Below are 23,600 nucleotides of genomic sequence, written 5' to 3'. Positions count from 1 at the left end.
GTAAAGACCATATTTTTCATTTTCCTTTATTTCGACTGCAGGCTAAAAAGACTGCTTTAAACTAAGGTGACTATGCAAAGAGATGACTGCAATTTCAAAAGTTGTGTTTACTTGAGTACATTGGGAGGTGTATTATGTGTCACATTTTCCAGGAAGTGAGAGGTAAAAAGCAGATCCCATGGCGGTAGATTCTGAACCAGGGTAATTGCTTGACGACATGTTCTGATTGGCTCCTGACCAGGTAAACAAAGCTTTGGTGGGACAAATGTAGAGAAACAGAAAGCCTACAATGCAACAGCATTAAAAAAGTGTGTCACTCTTTCTTTCCTGAGTGAAAGTAACAGGTAATTATCTTCTACTTTAATGTTTCCTGCAAATTCCCTTTGAAAGAGGAATAAAACAACTTCAAGGATAGTGAAGGGACAAAACAGCAACCAGTAGATCAAAGACAATACTGGTGTGCAAACAATCTTGGGTCAATAGCAAAGGATTGAATGGAAAAGGTAGAAACGAAAAGAAAAATCAGCAACTTCAATGATCCAGCTTGGTGTTGTCAAACTTGTTGCACAGATCCTTGAATGTCCAGGTCTTGTGATCTGGACATTTGTGAAGGGTTAATTTAAGAATGATTTGGAAATGCCGGTGTCGGACTGGGGTGTACAAAGTTAAAAATCACACAACACCAGGTTATAGCCCAACAGGTTTAATTGGAGGCACACTAGCTTTCGGAGCGCCGCTCCTTCCCTGATGAAGAAGCGGCGCTCTGAAAGCTAGTGTGCCTCCAATTAAACCTGTTGGGCTATAACCTGGTGTTGTGTGATTTTTAACTTAATTTAAGAAAGGAGAGAAACAACTTATGGAGTATTAAGCTAGGAATTCACATTTCCTAATTGCTATAGATTACAAAGAGTTTGGTTACAATAAACAGCTGTGGACATTAGGAGGCTCTTTGAGCCTGCGGCCATTCAATATGGCCATTGCCAATCCTCTATTTCAACCCTATTTCCCCCTGATGTCTTTAAAGTCTAAAAAAAATCTTTCTTGATATATTCAATGACTTGGCCTTCACAGTCTTTTGTGGTAGAGAATTCCACAGGTTTGCTACCTTTGAGTGAAGCAAGTTTTTCTCATCTCAGGACAAAATGGTCTACCTTATATCCTGATACTGTGTCCACTGGTACCAGACTCCCCAAATATATTTCTTTCCCCAACCAGAACCCCACTCATACTTCTTAACTCTAATGAATACAAGTCCAGTTAAACCAATCTCTCCTTTGACAGTCCTGCCATCTCTGGTATTAGTCAAGGTACTTTATTTGCACTTTCTTTACGGGAAGTATATCCTTTCTTTGGTTGGGAAACCTAACAGTGGTCAGGACCAGGAGCACAAGATACCGGGAAATAGAAAAGGCATGTCAGAAAGGCAAGGTCACGGTGATCATGGGGGACTTCAACATGTCGGTGGACTGGGTGAATAATGTTGCTGGTGGATCCAAAGAAAGGGAATGCTTACAGGATGGCTTTTTGGAACAGCTTGTGATGGAGCCCCCAAGAAAGCAGGCTATTCTGGACTTAGTACTATGCAATGAGCCAGACTTTATAAAAGATCTTAAAGTAAGGGAACACTTAGGAGACAGCGATCATAACATGGTAGAGTTCAATCTGCAGGTTGAAAAGAGAAGGGAAAATCGGATGTAATGGTGTTACAGTTAAATAAAGGTAATTACAGGGGCACAAGAGAGGTACTGACGAAAAGTGACGAGAAGCAGAGCCGAGTGGGGAAGACAGTAGAGCAACAATTGCAGGAGTTGCGGAAACAGTACAGAGATTCATCCCAAAGAAAAGATAGATTATCTTGGGGGGATTAGACAGCAATGGCTGACAAAGGAAGTCAGGAAATGTATCAAAGAAAAAGAAAGAGCCTATAAAGTGGCCAAGAGCACTGGGAAATCAGAAGATTGGGAAGGCTACAAAAACAAACAGAAGATAACAAAGAGAGAAATAAGAAAGGAGAAGATCAAATATGAAGGCAACTTGCCAGCAATATTAGAAATGATAGTAAAAGTTCCTTTCAATACATAAGAAACAAACAAGAGGCAAAAACAGATATTGGGCTGCTTCAAATTGATTCAGGAAGGCTAGTGATGGGCGATAAGGAAAAAGCTGAAGAACTTAAGTACTTTGCATCAGTCTTCACAGTGGAAGACATGAATAATGACCCAACTATTAGGGAGAGTCAGGGAAAGAGTGAAGTATGGTAGCCATTACAAAAGAGAAAGTGCTTGAAAAGCTACGTCTAAAAATTGAAAAGTCTCCTGGCCCCGATGGGCTACATCTTAGAGTTCAGAGGGAGGCGGCTGAGGAAATAGCAGAGGCATTGGTTGCGATCCTTTAAAAGTCACTGGAGTCAGGGAAAGTCCCAGATGATCAGAAAATCACTGTTGTAACCCCCTTGTTCAAGAAAGGATCAAGGCAAAAGATGGAAAGTTATAAGTCGATTAGCCTAACCACAGTAGTTGTAGTTGGTAAAATTCTAGAATCTATCGTAAAGGATGAGGTTACTAAATTTTTGGAAGTGCAGTGTTGGATTAGAACAAGTCAGCATGGGTTTACTAAGGGGAGGTCATGCCTGACAAACCTGTTAAAATTCTTTGAAGAGGTAACAAGTAGGTTAGACCAGAGAAACCCAGTGGATGTTTATCTATCTAGACTTCCAAAAAACCTTTGATAAGGTGCCTCACGGGAAGCTGCTGAGTAAGGTGAGGGCCCATGGAATTCGAAGTGAGCTACTGGTATGGATGAGCATGGATTGAGGATTGGTTGTCTGACAGAAGGTGGAGAGTTGGGATAAAAGGTTCGTTTATGGAATAGCAGCCCATGACAAGTGGGGTCCCGCAGGATTTAGTATTGGGGCCGCAGCTGTTCACTTTATATATTAACGATCTGGATGAAGGGACTGGGGGCATTCTGGCAAAGTTTCCCAATGATATGAAGTCAGGTGGATAGGCAGGTAGTACTGAGGAGGTGGGGAGGTTGCAGAAAGATTTAGACAGTTTAGGAGAGTGGTTCAGGAAATGACTGATGAAATTCAACGTGAGCAAATGAGAGGTCTTGCACTTTGGAAAAAAGAATACAGGTATGGACTATTTTCTAAACGGTAAGAAAATTCATAAAGCTGAAGTACAAAGGGATCTGGGAGTGCTAGTCCAGGATTCTCTAAAGGTTGACTTGCAGGTTGAGTCCGTGATTAAGAAAATAAATGGAATGTTGTCATTTTGGAATATAAAAGCAGTGATGTGTTTCCGAGACTTTATAAAGTTCAAGTTAGGCCCCACTTAGAATATTGTATCCAAATTTGGGCCCCACATCTCAAAAAAGTAGATTCACATGGATGATCCCTGGAATGGTAGGCCTACGACGAATGGCTGAGGATCCTGGGATTGTATTCATTAAAGTTTAGAAGGTTGAGGGGAGATCTAATAGAAACTTACAGATAATGCTTAGAAAGGGTGGATGCTGGGAAGTTGTTTCCATTAGGCGGGGAGACCAGGACCCGTGAGCACAACTTTAAAATTAGAGGGGGTCAATTTAGAATGAAAATGAGGAGACATTTCTTCAGCCAGAGAGTGCTGGGCCTGTGGAATTCATTGCCATGGAGCGCACAGCAGGCCGGGACGTTAAATGTCTTCAAAATAGAGATTGATAAGTTATTGATCTCGCAAGGAATTAAAGGCTATTGGGGGAGTGCAGGTAAGTGGAGTTGAAATAACCATCAGCCATGATTATATGGCGAAGTGGACTCAATGGGCCAATGGCCTTATTTCCACTCCTATGTCTTATGGTCAAAACTGCATGCAACACTCCAGCTGTGGTCTCACCAAGGCCCTGTATCACTATCGTGAAACATTCCAACTTCCGAATTCTCATCCCTTTGTTATGAAGGCCAATATATATCATTTACTTTCCTGACTGCTTCCTATACCCGCCTATCTACGTTTATTGACTGGCAGACAAGGACACCCAGATCCCTTTGGACATACACAAACCCCAGCTTCACAATTTAAACAATACTCTTCCTTTTGGCTTCTCACACCAAAGTGTGCAACTTCACAATTAACCACACTGTGCTGCACCTGTTATATGTTTGCCTATTTGCTAATTTGCCTATATCACCTTGAAGTCTTTTTAAAGTCTCCTCATGACTCTCAATCCTGCCCAGTTTTGTGTTGTCAATAAACTTAGAAATTTGCATTTGATTCCCTCAGCTAGGTCATTTATATGTGTTGCGAACAGCTGAGGCTCAAGTACTGATCTTTGCGTTACCCCACGGGTCACAGCTTGCCACTCAGGAAAAAATGATTCATTTATTGCCATTCTGGTTTCCTGTCTGTCCATCAATTCCAAATCTATGACAATATATTACACCTATCCTATGTGCTTTCAGTATGCTCACTAACCTCTCAAGAGTGACTGAAAAAGAGGCTATGCCTGCCTCTTCGTAGGATATGTGGAACAGTCCATCTTACGCAACTAGACTGGCCCCACACCCCACCTTTTCCTCCGCTACATCGATGACTGTATCGGCGCCGCCTCGTGCTCCCACGAGGAGGTTGAACAGTTCATCCACTTCACCAACACCTTCCACCCCGACCTCAAATTCACCTGGACAGTCTCAGATTCCTCCCTCCCCTTCCTCGACCTTTCTAATTCTATCTCAAGCGACCAAATCAACACGGACATCTACTACAAACCGACCGACTCCCACAGCTGCCTGGACTACACCTCCTCCCACCCTGCCCCCTGTAAAAATGCCATCCCATTCTCCCAATTCCTTCGTCTCCGCCGCATCTGCTCCCAGGAGGACCAGTTCCAAACATGTACAACCCAGATGGCCTTCTTCAAGGACCGCAATTTCCCCCCCGACGTGGTCGACGATGCCCTCCACCGCATCTCTTCCACTTCCCGCTCCTCCGCCCTTGAGCCCCGCCCCTCCAACCGCCACCAGGACAGAACCCCACTGGTCCTCACCTACCACCCCACCAATCTCCATGTACAGCACATCATCCGCCGTCATTTCCACCACCTCCAAACGGACCCCACCACCAAGGATATATTTCCCTCCCCTCCCCTATCAGCATTCCGTAAAGACCACTCCCTCCGTGACTCCCTCGTCAGATCCACACCCACCACCAACCCAACCTCCACTCCCGGCACCTTCCCCTGCAACCGCAGGAGGTGCAAGACTTGCGCCCACACCTCCACCCTCACCTCCCTCCAAGGCCCCAAAGGAAACTTCCATATCCGCCACAGATTCACCTGCACCTCCACACACACATCATCTATTGCATCCTCTGCACCCAATGTGGCCTCCTCTATATTGGGGAGACCGGCTGCCTACTTGCGGAGCGTTTCAGAGAACACCTCTGGAACACCCGGACCAACCAACCCAACCACCCTGTGGCTCAACACTTTAACTCCCCCTCCCACTCCACCAAGGATATGCAGGTCTTTGGACTCCTCCATCGCCAGACCACAACAACACGACAGTTGGAGGAAGAGCGCCTCATCTTCCGCCTAGGAACCCTCCAACCACAAGGGATGAACTCGGATTTCACCAGTTTCCTCATTTCCCCTCCCCCCACCTTGTCTCAGTCAAATCCATCGAATTCAGCACCGCCTTCCTAACCGGCAATCTTCTTCCTGACCTCTCCGCCCCCACCCCAATCTGACCTATCACCCTCACTTTGACCTCTTTCCACCTATCACATTTCCGACGCCCCTCCCCCAAGTCCCTCCTCCCTACCTTTTATCTTAGCCTGCTGGACAAACTTTCCTCATTCCTGAAGAAGGGCTTATGCCCGAAACGTCGATTCTCCTGTTCCCTGGATGCTGCCTGACCTGCTGCGCTTTTCCAGCAACACATTTTCAGCTCTGACTTATAAAAAGCCAAAGTCCAAATATATCACATGCACTGGTTCTCCTTATGCTCTGTTATCACGATTTCTAACGGACTTGAGCATTATCCCAAATTCGTCAATTGGGTATACTGGGAATTTTGGGTAGTTGACTGAATCTTTTCACGTTTGTGATGAATCTGAAAGTAATGGAGCTCAACTTCTCACGCATGACCCCAGTGGGTCATGACATAATTAAAATGCCATTATGATTCACCCCACAGAATGGATCCAACACATCTTGATAAGCAGGATATTTTAAAAACATTTTTGGAAGACATAGCACAGTGCAGAACATACTTCTACTTTAGACAAATCAACAACTGTAAAAATCAGGACATTTCACTCTATCAGCAGCCTAAGCCGTTTTTAAGTTCACTGATTTTAATGGGAATACAGTGTAGTGAGATGCCAGAGACTGAAAGATCATTCAATCTGTAGGGGAAAAAAAACTGCTGTCAACCACAATCTTTCTTTTCAAATAAGTTCATTAGTAACAACAAGTGGCTGTATTGTGCAAAGATCTATCTTTTCAACCAATTTTTAAAAACTGAGGGCAACCACTACTACACAGTTAATCCAAAAGGCAAAAAAAAAGTGTTTCATCAACTTCTAAAGTTAACAGGTTCAACTTGTATTCTGATGGACACTTTCAAACTGAGCTATAGACATCCAGCCGCACCTTGCTCAAAAGGTTCAAAAAGAGCACTATTTCAACACAAATATGCTATGACAAAAATACTAGAAACAGAATGTTTGTTACCATGTGAAAGGTTAATGGTTGGCCCTTAGGTAACAAACCAGTTCCTAACAAGTATCATCAGCTTACCTCCTTCAAATGCCAGTTGCTACATGATTTTTATTCATCAATAAATCTTTGACCTGCACTAATTTCAATAAAAATCTACAAAATGATTCAAGCTGGTGAAAGATCTTATAACTCAAGCTAAGATATCATTTCATAATTTTTGCAAAAGAAAGAGACAAAAGTAACTTTGTGACTGAAGTGTTTTTAAGAATAGATTAACCAGCCTCTGGATCATCCAGCTTGTCTCTCACATTTTGTGTATCACAATATGTACATTTTCACACCCCCCCCCCACCTCCTCAACAGAATACTCTTCTGGGAAACTGAAGTTAAATATCACACAACACCAGGTTATAGTCCAACAGGTTTTATTGGAAGTACAAGCTTTCAGAGCGCTGCTCCTTCATCAGGTAACTGTGAGCAGTGCTCTGAAAGCTTGTACTACCAAATAAACCTGTTGGATTATAACCTGGTGCTGTGAGAGTTTTAACATTGTCCACCCCAATCCATCACCAGCACTTCCACATCATGGGAAAATGAAAACACACAGAAGTGCATGCCAACAAATGTGGGAACAAATCTAGGAAATTAGTCTGACAGTCAATTGAAACTTGTTTAGGCCGTGCTCCTTTTTAAGCTTCTCTGGACAAGCTGTTCTCTGCCAGATATGCTCGACCAGAATAAACCGGCTAACAACACAGTTTTAATGAAATAAGCCTAACAATAAACAGTCATAACAAGCAGGGTACTAACTTCCAAGAAATGAACAATTTTCTCTCCACATTGACAGAAAGAGGAAGTAATGATAACGATCGTACAATATGATTATCATGACCATTTCAACAAATTTTCTGACTCATCTTCAAAACCAATAAGACCTTAAAAATACATTTCCACAATTTCTGCTCTCTCATCACATCACCTGACCCAATTCCTGACTGCATTTATTTTCACTCGAGTTCAGACTTTGCTTCATGTAGATCAATTTTAATTCATTACTGATACATTGCAATTCCTTGCAAAAGTAAATTATGCAAACATTACCCATACAGGATGTCTCCAATTCACAAACGTCCTACTTACAAATACCCATCCTTATGAACCCGATCCCATACAGAGGTGTAATTTTAAAGAGTCAAAACATGTGTTGCTGTAAAAACACAGGTCAGGCAGCATCCAAGAAGCAGGAGAGTTGATATTTCAGGCATAAGCCCTTCATCATGCTTTTCCAGCGTCACACTTTTTGACACTGATTTCCAGCACCTGCAGTTCTTACTTACTCCCAGTCACTGGGATTTTAAAGACCCAATATAAGAACATGCATTTCCTGCACATATGATTACACTGTGTCATTTATTGCGTTCTGACTTGTACACAAAGTGACTTGAGGCTAACAGTTTGGTGTATTCAGGAAAACAGGACAGAAAAGGAAAAACCTGCTGTTACCTCGCAACAGAAGTCACATAGTACAAAGTCAGAATAATCCAGAAACAGTCAACATGCAGGGTCATTGAAAGAGAAGAGGTCCCAATAAACAGTCTGGGTTGAAAAGAAGTCCTGAGTGTCATAGAAATTAACAAAGAAAAAGCTTCAACAGCACAAGCCTATTGAGGTGATAGAGGGGAAGGCATGTCACAAGATTGTTGAAGACATGAGTTTAAGGAACACATTAAGTAGTGAGCTGAGTTAGTAGCTTAAAGGGTCTCAGGAAGAGACATTAACTAAAGAAAATAGAGTTGAGTTAATAAAAAAACTTTCCAAAATAATAAAAATTACAGCCATGCCACCTGAACAAGAAATTGTGACATGGCAAAAGGGGTGACATTTCACTAAATAAAAACCGAAAGGACTGTGGAGGCTAAAAATCAATGTCAAAAAAATAGAAATTGCTGGAAAAGCTCAGCAGGTCTGGTAGCATCTGTGGACAGAAATCAGAGTCAACGTTTCGGGTTGAGTGACCCTTTCTCAGAACTAGGAATCTGAGCAGTTCCGAGGAAGGACCACTTAACCTGAATCATAAACTCTATTTTCTCTCTAGATACTGCTCGACCTGCTGAGATTTTCCAACAATTTCTACTTTTGTCTCTGACCTTTCACTAAAATTGGGAGTATCTGGAAGGTTAGTTGAGAGGGTAAAATAGTTGAATCTTTCTTTCTGATAATGTTTGAGACAGCTTCAAATAGCTCTTATACATTGTAATACAGTTTATTTTTCTTCACTTGTGTAGTAAATTTTAGCTTTTTATTTTAAGCATACTGCCAGTATCTTGTGAATTCATTCAGTGATGAAAAGAGAGTGAATAAAAATTAAAAATAAAATATATGGTCGATCAAGCCAGGTCTTGCTCCTGTTAACTGTCCAGTATTACAATCAGCTTGGATCATGAGTGTTCCTGATCATTTCCAATTTGATTTTATTCCCAAAGTCTACGCTGGGTGTTCTGTTCAGATTTTTTTTTCTGGAGTAGTTTGATACAACTGATTGTCTCGCAGGCTACTTCAGAGGGCAGTTAAAAGTCAACCACATTGTTGCGCGTCATTTGTAGGCTAAACGGGGTAAGAAAAGCTAATTTTTTTTTGGAGACGAAAGCTCTTAACCAGAGATGGATGTGTATATCAATCCAGTACTTCCATTTTATTCCAAATGTATCAATCAATTCAATTTATATGCCCCTATCTCTCTAGGCCTTTGGATTTCTAGTTCAGTTATATTATCAGCATGTGACCTTTCTTTGTGTGCCAAAATTCTGAGTTGAACTTGAACTCAACCTTCAAACTAGCACAGAGCCAAGCAGCACTTATACAAGCTTTCGTTAAGTTTACTACTTTCCCTCAGCAACTCACTGGCAGTTCCTTCCTTCAATTTCCTCCCTTCCTTTCCCAAAGACAATAGGTCAGTCTGGGGAACAGCCCTGTAGTCTGCCATCTGGTGCCCTGTTTATGTGGCCTCTTTTTATATTCACTAGCCAAAATCTCAGGACTATTTCATTATAGATTGCATCACATCCAAGTTTAGTCCTACACCCATCTCCCGTGCACAATACAATTCACAGCAGAAAGCAAATGGGAGCAGAAACATCAGTGTCTGATTTTTGTGCTGCACGCTCAGAGATAACATAAGCTGCTTTTGCAAAAGTGAGCTAATTTGTGATTCAGGGATCTGGGTTTTTTTAAAATCCACATATGCCAGCATCACAATGCAAAGTGATTTTGTTAATTGATAAAAGAGTTTTCCAACCATTTTTGGATATTGGTCCCATTTCAGAGATTTAAGTCGAGATGCTGCATGGGAATTTGCAAAGAAAATTTGCTGCATAATTCATGTTAGTGCAGAGAGAGTATTTCAGCAGTTTTGTCATTCTGACAATTATAATTCTGTGCTCCTATACTTCTTTTTCCACAATGACACTTCTGATATCAATGATCTAACCTTAGACCTTCCTGTTTATCACTTCGATGCTGCCACTTAAGACATCAATCAAATTCATATCCAGCTCCACATGTACGCTTACAACAGCCAGCTTCACCTTAGAATTCTTTCTCAACACCCCGACTTCTTATCCAACATCAGAAAATTCCTCCAAGAAAAGATGGGGAAGATCAAAGTCACTGTCTCCAGTCCATGACTAAACTCTGTTCCCCAAACAATGATAATAGCTTTCCTTGTCACAGTCCAAGGCTGAGCCAGATAGTTGGTAACCTCAGTGTTCACCTATTTTATCCCCATCACCATTGTCTAATGATTGTATTGATTTCCTTTACTCCTTACAGTTGGGATGGTGAAGCTCTAGAACATGTTAAAATTACTAAGGAGGGGAGATTAGACTTTTTTGTTATAGCAAGCATAAAGGTGCATAAAATTCCCTGGGCCTGAAGAGATATATCCCAGATTAGTATTGGACACAAGGGAGAAGATTGCTGGAGCACTGGCAGAAATATTTAAGACTTCACTGGCCACAGAAGAAGTGCGAGATGGTTGAAGAATGACTAACGAGGTTCCTTTGTTCAAGAAGGGCAGCAGGTATAGACCAGTTAGTTTGATGTCAGTGGTAAGGAAGCTGTTGGAAAAATTTCTGAGGGATTGGATTAATCAACACCTGGAAAGGCAGAGATTGATCATGAATTTACTGGAGGTAGATCCTGTCTGGCTAATTTAATTGAGATTTTTGTTTTGAAAAGGTGACTGAACATATTGATGCAGTTGACGTGACTCAAATGGACTTCAATAAGGCCTGAGACAAGAGTCCCACATGGAAGGTTGCTCCAAACATTAAGAGCATGTGGGACCCAAGGCAAGTTCGCAAACTGGATCCAGAATTAGCTTGCAAACAGGAGGCAAAGGATGATGGCGGAAGGCTAATTTTGAGATTGGAAGCCTGTGATGAGTGGTGTACCAAGGGATTTATGCTGGGACCCTTGCTGTTTGTTACGTATATTAATAACTTGGAGGCGAATGTGGAAAGTATAATTAGTAAGTTTACAAATGACAAGAATTAGTGGTGCTATTGATAGTGAGGAGGATGGTGTCATGCTCCAGTTTGATATTGATCAAATGGCAAATCAGACAAAACAATGGCAATGGGATTTAATCATGATAAGTGGGAGGTGCTGAATTTTGGGAGATCGAATAAAGGATGGATATACAAAATGAATGTTAAGTCCCTAGGGAATAGGAGGAATAAAGTAACCTTGGCGTACAAGCCCATAAATACCTGAAGGTGTCAGCACAGATGGATAAGATGGTGAAAGACTATGGGATTACTCACTTTTGTTTGCTGTATGATTCCAACTACTTTTGACCCTTGAATATTTCATAATTTTGGACTATTAATGGAGTCTTCAACTGTGAAGATAGATGCAAAGTATTCATTCAACTCCTCCATCATTTCCTGATTCCTCATTATTATACTCCATCCTATGTTCACTGTGGCTTCTCCCTTGCTTTTTATTTAAAGACATGTTTGCTGTTCATCTTGATAATACTTGGAAACTCACCCCCAAAGTTTGTTTTCTTCTTTTTTTTTGGGTCTTCTTTGTTGGGTTTTAAAACTTCCTTAATCGTCTGGTTTGCCAATCATCTGTGGCACATTGTTATCCTTAACTTGCCTGGTTAACCATGGCGAGCAGGTTTGAGTAACTGAATGGATCATCACTACTCCTGTCCCTCATGTTCAATATACAGTAGCTATTTAAAGGTCAACATAGAACACACATTACAGTGCAGTACAGGCCCTTCGGCCCTCAACGTTGCGTCGCCTGTGAAACCAATCTGAAGCCCATCTAACCGACACTATTCCATTCTTGTCCATATACCTATGCAATGACCATTTAAATGCTGGTAAAGTTGGCGAGTCTACAACTTCAGGCAGTGCATTAGATGCCCTACTACTTTTTGAGTAGAGAAACTACCTCTGACATCTGTCCTATATCTATCACTCCTCAATTTGAAGCTATGCCCCCTTGTGCTAGCCATTGCCATCCTCGGAAAAAGGCTCTGACTGTCCAGTCGATCTAACCCTCTCATTATCTTACATGTCTCAATTAAGTCACCTCTCAACCTTCTTCACTAACGAAAACAGCCTCTAGTCCCTCAACATTTCCTCATAAGACCCTCCCTCCATACCAGGCAACATCCTAATAAATCTCCTCTGAACCCTTTCCAAAGCTTCCATATCCTTCCTATAAGCAGCTGCATCAGAGATTTGTACAGCTGCAGCATGACCTCAGATTCCGAAAGTCGATCCCTCTACTAATAACTTGAAAAGCGAAGGAAATCGGGGAAGAATTGAAATGTTTTAATGAATCATTTGTGATCAAAATAAACAAACCGTTCCATAAACTATTTTTGCTACAGAGAAAGCCAGCAAGGAAATTGAACAGTGCAATCCCAAGATGTAGGAGCGGAATCCCTTCAAATGGACTTTATGAATATGAAAAACAATCTTAAAACCCATGCAAATTGTTGCAAATAAAAATCAGTGGCTCAGCAAAAGGGTTTGAACATTGTCTGACTGCTATCATGGAACACTGGTGCAAGAAAATACCATTACCTGACGCAATGCAGGGATTGATCATCTAATAGAATAGGATTGGAACCTGGCCAGTGTTACTATAACAAATTCCCATTGAGAAAGGAAATGGATAATTCAAACCTTTGTCCGCCTGGGTGCTGTTGTTGTGCCATCTCCAAACAGCAGAAATGTTTAGAACCATTGTGAACTGATCATGTTGTCTGGACTGCTTTCGCCGTGGTAAAGGGTCACATTGTTTGAATGCGAATAAATTATTGGACTATTTGTAAAATACAGCAGGTCAGGCAGCATCCGAGGAGCAGGAAAATTGACGTTTCGGGCAAAAGCCTTTTCATCATTCCTGATGAAGGGCTTTTACCCAAAACATCGATTTTCCTGCTCCTTGGATGCTGTGCTTTTCCAGCACCACTCTAATCTGGTTTCCAGCATCTGCAGTCCTTGTTTTTACCTATTTGTAAAACACATCAAGTAGCATTGTCTCTCAGACATTCTGAGAAAGACAATGTGGTCATGAAATATTTGATATAAATAGTAAATAAAGAGGCCAAAATTGAAGCACCTGTAGTCAGATGGATCAGGATTGGTCAGTCTTTCTCAGATTTACAATCAATGTCAGATGGACTAGGCTTTTTGGAATTCCAGGTGTTTCAGCCAAATCATAGTGATCTTGGTCCAGGGTTCTGCAGTCATGGAAGAGGATCAGGAATGGTCAACTGGCTCATGGACTTACAGTTCTCACCAAAAGGACCAACTGTGTGGAGGATGTAAATTATCAGCAAAATCCAAGGGTTATTGGGGCTGAGGAATTAAGGCATCCAAGGCTAACAACAAAATAAAGGGAGCTAGAGTCTGAATGAAGCATGACATTCGAGCTATGGTTTCTCAGTAAAGATCTTTACTCATAAGAAGAGAAAACAAAGAACTGCGGATACTTAGAATCAGAAACAAAAAGGGAAATGGTTGGAAAAACACAGCAGATCTGGCAGCATCTGTGCAGACAAAAGTTAATGTTTCTGGTCCAGTGACCCTTTCTTTAGGCCCATATGGAGGGAGTGGAGCAAAGCAAGAGGCATGAACACCTTACAGAAAATAATGATACTAAACTAGATTTCCAGAATTTAGCTTATTCAATCACCACAGTCCTGGAATTGACACCAATATTTGGTACTGCCTGTTGTGAAGAAACCTACAACAGGATATAATCATGTACAATCAAATGACAAAAATAACATCCAAACTGAATTCATCCTGTGGTGCTCCTTAACTTCAAGGAGAGCTCAATGTTTCCAGGAATTGAATAGGACAGAGTTCTATTGAAAAGAAAAACATGGGTATCAACAAGGCCTGACTAAGGTTATATTCTTTGTTGTACAAGCTTCAATTCCACCAGCTTTTGAACGGTTGTATTGGGATTTTCCTATGCAGAATATCAAAACATCCTTAAGAAACCATTTTGAACTCTCTTCCCAAAAACATATCATAACTAGTGTACAATTAAACAGAACCTTAACAACGTTAGTGATCATAATGGTCCAAGTTTGCTATTATACTAAAGATGAAATTGTCAACATTCATTATTACCTGGTAATCTGCTTATGTCCAATATCTAGCTACAACAGACGTGCAACCCGGAATAGGTCAACTCCACTTAGTGGGACTTGCATCATTGTCTGCTCACAATGTCAGGAGCAAGCCAACAACACGAACTTTCAAAAGAGAAGTGAATTTATATTTGAAAGGAAGAAATTACTTAACTACAGAGAAAGAGTAAGGTGTGGGACTAACAGGGAACTCTTTTAAAGGACTGGCATAGGCATATTGGGCTGAGTGACTTTCATTCATACTGCAGGACACTAAGGGATATAAGGAGAGTTCAAAGTAGTTGCACTGCAAGCATTCCCACTGCTATCTTCCAAAGACAGCTTCTGTAAAGTAAGCATGTGTTGCCATTCCCAAGGGCAGACATTAACTTGGACAATGTGTCATCACCTACAATCATTGATGCAGGTCCACATGTAAGTAAGTGTTAGTTGGGCTGCTGCCACCCAAACAATTAAACCACACCATGAGTTCGTGAAAGGAAGAAAATTTACAAAGAATAGAAGAAGCTTGGAATTATATTTGCACAAATTCAAATTAGAATAGGTTCCTGTAATGAGTTTTGCTTAAGTTCTTCTGCGCTTTCAAAGTCGACACCCAGCATTTGGAAAATGGTCAAACGTGCAGGTGTCAAAAAATGGCCCAAAATATCTTGCAAAGTCTTACCTTAAGAGCATCTGCCATGATATCGACTTGTTCATTTAACACATTCTCTGACTCCTTGTATGACAGACATGTGAACTGATATTCCTCTGGATCAAAGGCATCTGCACCTTGCTGCTCCACATCGCACTCTACTCCTTCGTAATAGGTACTCATATCACCCTGGTCTTCTTCCTCAGAGTCTCCATTATAGTCATCATTACTGTCAGAACTCTGGCTATTCATATCCACCGACATAGTCACAGCTGCAAGAATTCACCACAAACTTGACCAAACCCAACAAAATGTAGTACTGTTTGCAAAGTCAGTGGTCACTTCCACTCTTCATCTGTTTTTTGGATTACTAGAAGAAAGATCAAAACTGTCAAAATTAGTAAATAATGCAAATTACTAATAACAAAGCAGTAACTCAAACTTCCTTCACCTCTTATAAATATGGCTCCGTCCTGTGATATGGTTTCACAGATCATATCTAACCCTTTTCAATCTACCAATTTGCTAATCCAAAGGATTAGATACAGTTACAAAAGTAAGTACATACCATAGGTCAACAAGGACAACAGCTGTGGAAGATATTCATTTTGAAGGATCATAAATTTCTACTTTTTTTTTATTATAGATTCAGACATTTACAGGACACAAGGCAGACCATCTGATTTACACCAAAAATGAACAAAGATGTCATTTCAGTGATCCCACTTTCCAGTCCTTGGACCATAGCCCTGGAGACTAAGGCAACACAAATAAATATCTAAACACCTGCTTTAATGTTACCAGACATTTTAGCACAATCACCATTTCAGGCAGTGAGTTCCAGACTGCCATCAGCCTCTGGATGAAATAAATTTCTCAACTCTATTCTCAGCCTTCTACCTCTAACCTTAATCCATTCCCCATGGATATTGACTCCTCTCGAATGGTGAGATAACGGAGTTTTACATAAATTAATGCAGTTTTTGAGCTCAGAGTTCTACATGAATCCATAGGGAGGGCCTCAACCGGGATCTTTGGTTCATGTCACATTACAGGTGACCACCATTGCACTATACACACACGTAGATACTCCTACATACACACACACACACACTCCCACACACACAGACGCACGCACACACCCTCACAAACGTAAGACACTCTGCACTCACTACACACACACACACTTTCTCACACTCTCAACCCCCAACCCAGACAGACACACACACACACAGACAGACAAAGACCCATATGCACACATATATTTTGTGGGGTGAATTTGTACTTGCAGGGTTACATTGTACTTTGCTCAAAAACTGCATGCATTCATGTAGAACTCTGAGCTCAAAAACTGCATGCATGTAGAACTCCGTTATCTCACTTTTTAGATTAGAATCAATCTAATCATGGCATAGACAGAGAACACAGGGGGCCAACACCTTCAACATATTGTCTAGCTATTACCATTATTAGCATGCAAGTTTTTATATAAAAAAGGTTTTGTGATTTACACATGAAAGAAGTGAAACTATCGCTGTATTCTAACAGATGAAAGGCTTAACAATCAATTTTTCAATGTATAATTTCAGTTACATCACACTGTAAATTTTTGCTATAAATTCTGTGTTAGGATTGAGCCCTCCACTATCACCTGATGAAGGAGCGTCGCTCCGAAAACTAGTGTGCTTCCAATTAAACCTGTTGGACTATAACCTGGTGTTATGTGATTTTTAACTTTGTATCACCAAACTACTAATCCAGAAATGCACAAAACATTCTGGGGACAAAGTACGAATCCCAATGGCAGATGGTACAATTTGAATTTGATAAAACTCTGGAATTAAGAGTCTAGTAATGACCAGGAAACAATTTCGAATTGTCACAAAGACCCATCTGGTGCACTAATGTCCTTTAGGGAAAGAACCTGCTATTCTTACCCGGCCTGGCCTCCCTGTGCATCCAGGCTCTCAACAATGCGGCTGATTCTTATCTGGGAAATTAGATATGGGCAATAAATGTTGGCCAAGCCAGCAATGTCAACATGCAGTGAATGAATCAAAATAAGGCCCAGACAGCATCCTGGTAAATCTCCTCTGCATCATCTCTCACGCAATCACATAATTCCTATAACGTGGTGGTTACATTTGGATTATTAATTAACTCAAACCCCTAAAGTGAGAGGTCACAAGTTAAGTTTAGCTCAGCATGTGCTCTGTAGGACACATCAGTACAGTGCTGATGGTGCAAGTGTTACTCTGACTTAAAGCTTTATCTGGTTGATCAGGTAGACCCTCATAGTCACATGATATTAATCAAAGAGTGGAGTGTTCTGATTTCTTGGCCAATATTTGTCATTCATTTGTTATGTGCAAAGTTAACTGCTACATTTTTTTCCCCACTGTAACTTCCAAAAATAATTTGAGAGTAAAATACTTCAGCACATCGAGAAGATGTGATAATGCATTCAAATTCAAATTCTCTCTTGCATACAGTAGCCGTAAACCACACAGATGCTTTAAGGAGAAGCTTGCTAAGAACATAATGGAGTGAGAAAGGATACAAGGTTCCACTGTAATGTGCTGGCAAGGCAAGCAGCTCTTGTGGAACATGAACACCAACAGAGACCTGTTGGGCCAATGGCCTGTGTAGTTAAATACATTACAATCAATTATGGTCAGCATTCATGACAAATAATGCAACCTTGGTGTAACACATGTGTTAAAACATTCAATGATTTAATTCTGGCTTATTAACACTTTAAAATTTAATGCATTACTTGCTCTAATCCACTATTTCATATCAGGAACCCCCAAGAGTGTTAATGGAAAAGATGTTTATTTTATAATAGGTGGGGAAACTTTGAAGGTCACTGACATTTTTCCAGTTCAGAATAATCAAGGATCAACTGGTGTGAGAAACCCCAGTGTTTAAATATCTGTTCATAAGCAAATTTAGTTTCCTCTCCTCACACGTAGGGCACAATCATTTCAGATTAATTTGTGAAGCTTCCAAACTACAAGTGTTTGATTAGAAATCTGGTCATGGAAAGTCTAGGAAGCTTAAGCTCTCAGTTCTGTGAATATTCATGTCAAGACTCAGTTCACAAGACAGAAACTACAGAAAATCAGTCAATGTATTTGAATCTAAGTGAAGGTGTTGGGAGGTAGGTTGAAAACTTAGCTAGACAAATCTTAAAATACAGCAAAAAAAAGGTGTATATTTAAATAGCATGTTTTTTATTTCTTGTGTGCAATAAACTTCTATTGCTCAAGAAACTTTAAGCTCATACCTGCATTTCAGTGGTTGACTGAAGCTGGATTTCATTCTGGGATCTAACTTGTCTAGTGATACCATCAGCTGGGATCATAACAACAAAGTTTTCATGCTTTGCCATAATAGATGCAGAGTTAACTGATCTTCTGGCAGAGTAGGTTGATGTTCAACAATTGGACTGATCACCTCTTCATTAAGTGGAGATAAGGACAAATAAAATCAGATAGATGTTCTGTGTTCTTTATCACAAGAGGAAGTCATCAATCAAGGGCTGATTTTGGTTAAATACCCTAACAAACCATGTAGAATCACTTGGATTAAATTATTTCACAGTTAAATAAAAAAAGTTTGAGAACACTATGGGAAACTCTAAAAAGACAGGCACTTGCAAATTAAACACCTAAATTATGATATTGCTTATCATAGTCTTGCACTAACAGAAATTTATGTGCAGGTTAATGGTGGCTGTGTAAAATTTATGCACATCTGCAGTAGTAAGCACTCCTGCCCTACTCAGATTTATTTCAATATATGGCTGATAGTATAGAATTTATACCAAATTAAAACTTTGATGTAAAACATGTCGAAATAATACTGCATTGAAGGGTGCATACAGACGGAGGACCTCTACATGTTTAATACACTTGTCTGAAAAAGTTGCTTCTAAAAACAGTTTAATTTGATTAAGAATAAGCTCGTTGACCACATTATATCATAGGCAGAAAGACAGCAGGGTAAAAGCTTTTACATTCCTGGTTTTTTTGGCTTTGCTCTGGCAAAGACTTTGGAACAAAGCCAAATTCTGGAACTGTTCTGGTGTCAAGGACATTGGGAGCACATTGATGACAAACTACACATGGTCTCTCTGGGTGTGTTAGAACAAGGTAAGAGCATGGATATGCTCAAATGCCAAAAAAGACAGCCTCTTATAACCAAACCTCAAAGCAAAAATAGTTTAATTTTGACAGTTTTCATTTCACAATTAAGTTTCAATTGTCTCCCTCCTACAGACAGTACTCAATTTTACCTAAGCTGAAATTAAACAGTTTGCAAAAACATTGAAGGTTGTTGGGTTCAGCTGCACTGTCGTTTCCACATCTGTACTCACAACGATGCAATACTAGATGTCTGGTTGGCATGGACAAGTTGGACCAAAGGGTCCGTTTCTGTGCTGTACACCTCTATGACTCACCCAAGAGTAACATTGTCAGCTGTTGAACATAACTCCCCTACACACACCCATACCAGAAAGGCACAAGCCATCTCTACTTTAACTCCAACCTTACAGATGCATGCCTACACCAGGGTATCAGTTTACTATATTTCCAAATTCTTCCCAGTAGCTCACACCGCAAAGAACCAGCTGTACTGGAAGATAAAGTCGTTTTGATTTTATGCCGTGGCTCAACACCTGCGAGCAACCAGAGTGAGAAAGCCTAAAGTCTCTGCAGAATCTTGATGAAGAGAAGAGACTTCCATCCATCTAATTGGTTCGGGTTGAATCGAACTTTAGGTGGTGAAAGCTCACTGCAACAATCACGTGATTTCAGGAGCAATAAAAATTGCAAATGGGTCCAAAAGGAAGATTTTACAATTTGGTGTGTACTTCTCCAGAAAAGGAAAGACTGAAAATCTTATAAGATATCCTCCACAGGGCTTGATAGGGGATATGGAGAACAGACGATATCTGAACTAGCGGTCGCATTTATATCCAATAGGGAATGCAGGAGAAACTGCTTTACCCAGACATAATGAGTTCCATGTTCTGACCACAAGAATTAGTTGAGGGGAATAGCATACCTTCTTTTAAGAGGAGGAAGGAGTAACAGATGAATAAAAGGAAGAATAAAACCAGAAGATCAGGAGTAGGATGCTCAGATACAGCATGTACGTAAACCTCATGGAGCAAATGTTATGTTCCTGTACTAGTAATATTGTCTAAAAAACACATCCTAATACCAGTGAATACAGGTATCAACAGAAGGAACCTAACATATGGCAGGCACAGGTGGTCATTCATAACTACCCCGATTCTCACTGTTTAGGTCCATGTACAAGATCCATCATAAAGGAAAGAAGCGGAAATGCTCACTCATGATGAGGAAACGTTCAGCACCATTCAGGACTCCTCAGATACTGAAGCAGTCCATGTCCAAATGCAACAAAACCTGGACAACCTTGGGCTGAAAGGTTAACTGTCATGCCACACAAATGCCAAACAATGCCATCTTCCTGAATGGAGATGGTCAATCTAACTTGAGGCCTGTGACCAGCGGTGTTCCACAGGGATCGGTGCTGGGCCCATTTTTGTTTTCATTTATACAAATTATTTAGATGAGAATATAGAAGACACAGTTAGCAAGTTTGACACCAAAACTGGTGGTATAGCAGACAGTGAAGAAGGTTACCTAAGATTACAAAGAGATCTTGATCAGTTGGGTGAAGAGTGACATACAGAGTTTAATTTGGATAAATGAGAGGTGCTGCTTTTTGGTAAAAATTACAAGAGCAGGACTTTTACAATTAAAATTAGGGCCTTGCGTTGTGCTGTAGAAAATAGAGGGGTTCAGGTCCATAAATTATTTGAAGTTTGCACTGTAGATAGGGTGGATAAGATGGCATTTAGCATGCTTGCCTTAATTGCTCAGGCCTTTGAGGATAGAATCAGGGCATCATGTTGCAGCTGTACAAGATGTTAGTGAGACCACTTTTGAAGTACTATATACAGTTCTGGTGGTCCTGTTACAGGAAGGATATTATTAAGGTGGAGACGGTTCAGAAGAGATTTACCAGCATGTTGCCAGTGTTGTCCTGCTTCCCACCCCTCAGTCAGAGCAAAACGCTTGGAGATACAGCAGTTTCACCTCCTTCATCTTTATTCCGGGCCCTGGAAGGCGAGAGAATGACCGTCCATGTGCACACAGACATGAGTTCTCTGGAACAGCAGTTTCTTAACGAATTATACAGTCATTTACAGGGAGGAGCATCCTGATAAGGCAACACACATTGATTTTCCTTAACTGGCTTCACATAATGAATATTTTTCACCTGGTTAACTAACATTACATACTGAATCATCTGATTAGATTAGATTAGATTAGATTAGATGACTTTACAGTGTGGAAACAGGCCATTCGGCCCAACAAGTCCACACCGACCCGCCGAAGCATAACCCACCCATACCCCTACATTTACCCCTTACCTAACACTATGGGCAATTTAGCATGGCCTGCACATCTTTGGACCGTGGGAGGAAACCGGAGCACCCGGAGGAAACCCACGCAGACACGGGGAGAACGTGCAAACTCCACACAGTCAGTCGCCTGAGGCAGGAATTGAACCCGGGTCTCTGGCGCTGCGAGGCAGCAGTGCTAACCACTGTGCCACCGTGCCGCCCACTGATCTGAGACATGCTCAGCTGAACCACTTGTTTCACAAGTTGCGGAACTTAGCTCTTTCCCTGCTTGCTTATACCCTACTCACATTCTCATTCTCTCCTTTTATCATTTCATGATAACTACCTAGATGGAACTACCAGCTTTCGTAAGACTCCGAAAGCTAGTATTTAATCAAATTATTGACACAGAGCATGCAATGATTATAACAACAAAAATTACTAGTCCGTTACAGTAAATAGAATTTGAAGAATCCTCCCATGTGGAAAAAAATTCACCAGTAAAGTCTTAAATACACAGTCCTTAGGTGACCATGCCACAAGTCGAGTTTAAATGAGCCAGTTCTCCAAAATCTCCCCTTCCATAAAATCCAACCAGAAAACAAAATTCAGTCTGTCCTTGCACACCACTCCAAAGAGAAATCTGAATTCTTGGATCAGGGCAGTTCAGCGCCTCACAAAGCCGATGAGACTTCCATCCTTCCAGAACGGCTTCAGATGGAGGATACCAGCACATCTGAGTGTGCAGTGCAGCAGTTGCAGCTGCAGGCTAGGTGAACGCAGCATTCTTTCCTGCGTCTGCTCCTGCTCTGCTGTTAAATGTAACAAAGCCAATTGGCTGTTGTGATGTTAGCTTGAACAGTGAACCATCATATCCCTTAAATGATCGAAAGAGAAGGTAAAGCTCACATGGTTTAACATTCATAGGAAGGCTACTGACAAAAAGTGTTCCGAACACCTCTTCAGTGTCATTAGTTTCTTCACTTTTCGTGCTCATGACAGAGGAGCTGATTGAACCTGTTGGGCTCAAATCCCAACCAAACAGAGAGCTCGAACCTCAAATTAACCCACCCAGGGGACTCAAACCCAGTACCGCGCAGAAGACTCTAACCTCAATTACACCCCCCCCTCCCCCACGACTCAAACCCCAAAACCACACAGAGAACTCGAACCTCAATTACACCTTCCCAGGGGACACGAACCCCAATATCGCGCCAAGGACTTGATTCTTTGTTTGTCAAACTGCGTCTCTCGACTGAACTGATTATCATTCGAGGAATCCGTAGGATAGACAGCAATCGAGTGAGAGAACTGTGTCCGGCACACAGGAGTATAGTCATTTTACAGTGACAAGCATCCAGATAAGGCAACATAAATGTTGATTGGTTGACCGTTACAATCAACAGTAAGGATAAGCCATCTGCTGTTACACAATGAATGCTCTTAACCTTAACTGGCTTCACATAATGAATACTTTTCACCTGGTTAACTTATCTTATATACTTAATGCTTCCAATATTGTCAAATAGCTCGACATAATGAGCTTGTTAACCAGTTACCCTTGCCTCCAGCACCCCATTGTTAACTGCAAGTTCTTATCTGATCGGAGTCATGTTCAGCTGAACCTCTTTTTCCCACAAAACTCGGAACTTAACTCTTTCCCTACCTGCTTATACCCTATACATATTCTCACCAGGAATGGAGACTTTGTGTTTAAGGGGAGAGATTGGATAAGGTGGGACATTTTTCACTAAAAGGTAGGAGGTTAAGAGGTAACCTTACAGAGGTTTATAAAATCATGAGGAGTATAGATAAGGTGATGGCAGGTTTCTTCTAGAGGAACATGGTGACGTGTACTGTTACAACATTTAAAAGACACTTAGGTAAGTACACGAATAAGAAATGTTTGGAAGGATATGGGCCAAGTGCTGTTAGGTGGGACGAGTTAAGTTTGTGATTATGGTCAGTATGGACTGGTTGGACCAAAGGGTCTGATGTCATGCTGTATGACTCAATGACATTCAATGGTATCATCATTACTGAATCCCCCACTATCCATATTGTTGGAGTTACCATTAACCAGACTCTGAGCTGGACAAGCCATATAAATACAGTGGCTACAC

General features: G+C 41.0%; 1 protein-coding gene across 1 annotated transcript in view; it reads right to left on the bottom strand.

Moving 5' to 3' along the window:
* The window catches only part of arih2 (ariadne homolog 2 (Drosophila)), a 97,231-nt gene that overhangs the window by 64,961 nt on the left and 8,670 nt on the right, over positions 1-23,600 (bottom strand). Inside the window, exon 2 of the mRNA XM_087994081.1 lies at positions 15,060-15,399. Coding sequence (XP_087850207.1) covers positions 15,060-15,293 — 234 coding nt within the window. The 5' untranslated portion in view covers positions 15,294-15,399. The remainder of the gene's footprint in view (positions 1-15,059; positions 15,400-23,600) is intronic.

This window comes from Chiloscyllium plagiosum, unplaced genomic scaffold (assembly GCF_037043375.1).
Source record: "Chiloscyllium plagiosum isolate Xiang-an unplaced genomic scaffold, Cpla_swu_hap1 HiC_scaffold_14, whole genome shotgun sequence".
Taxonomy (NCBI): Eukaryota; Metazoa; Chordata; class Chondrichthyes; order Orectolobiformes; family Hemiscylliidae; genus Chiloscyllium; species Chiloscyllium plagiosum.
The sequence above is the reverse complement of the archived record's forward strand: the minus strand, read 5'-3'. Positions and strand labels throughout refer to the sequence as shown.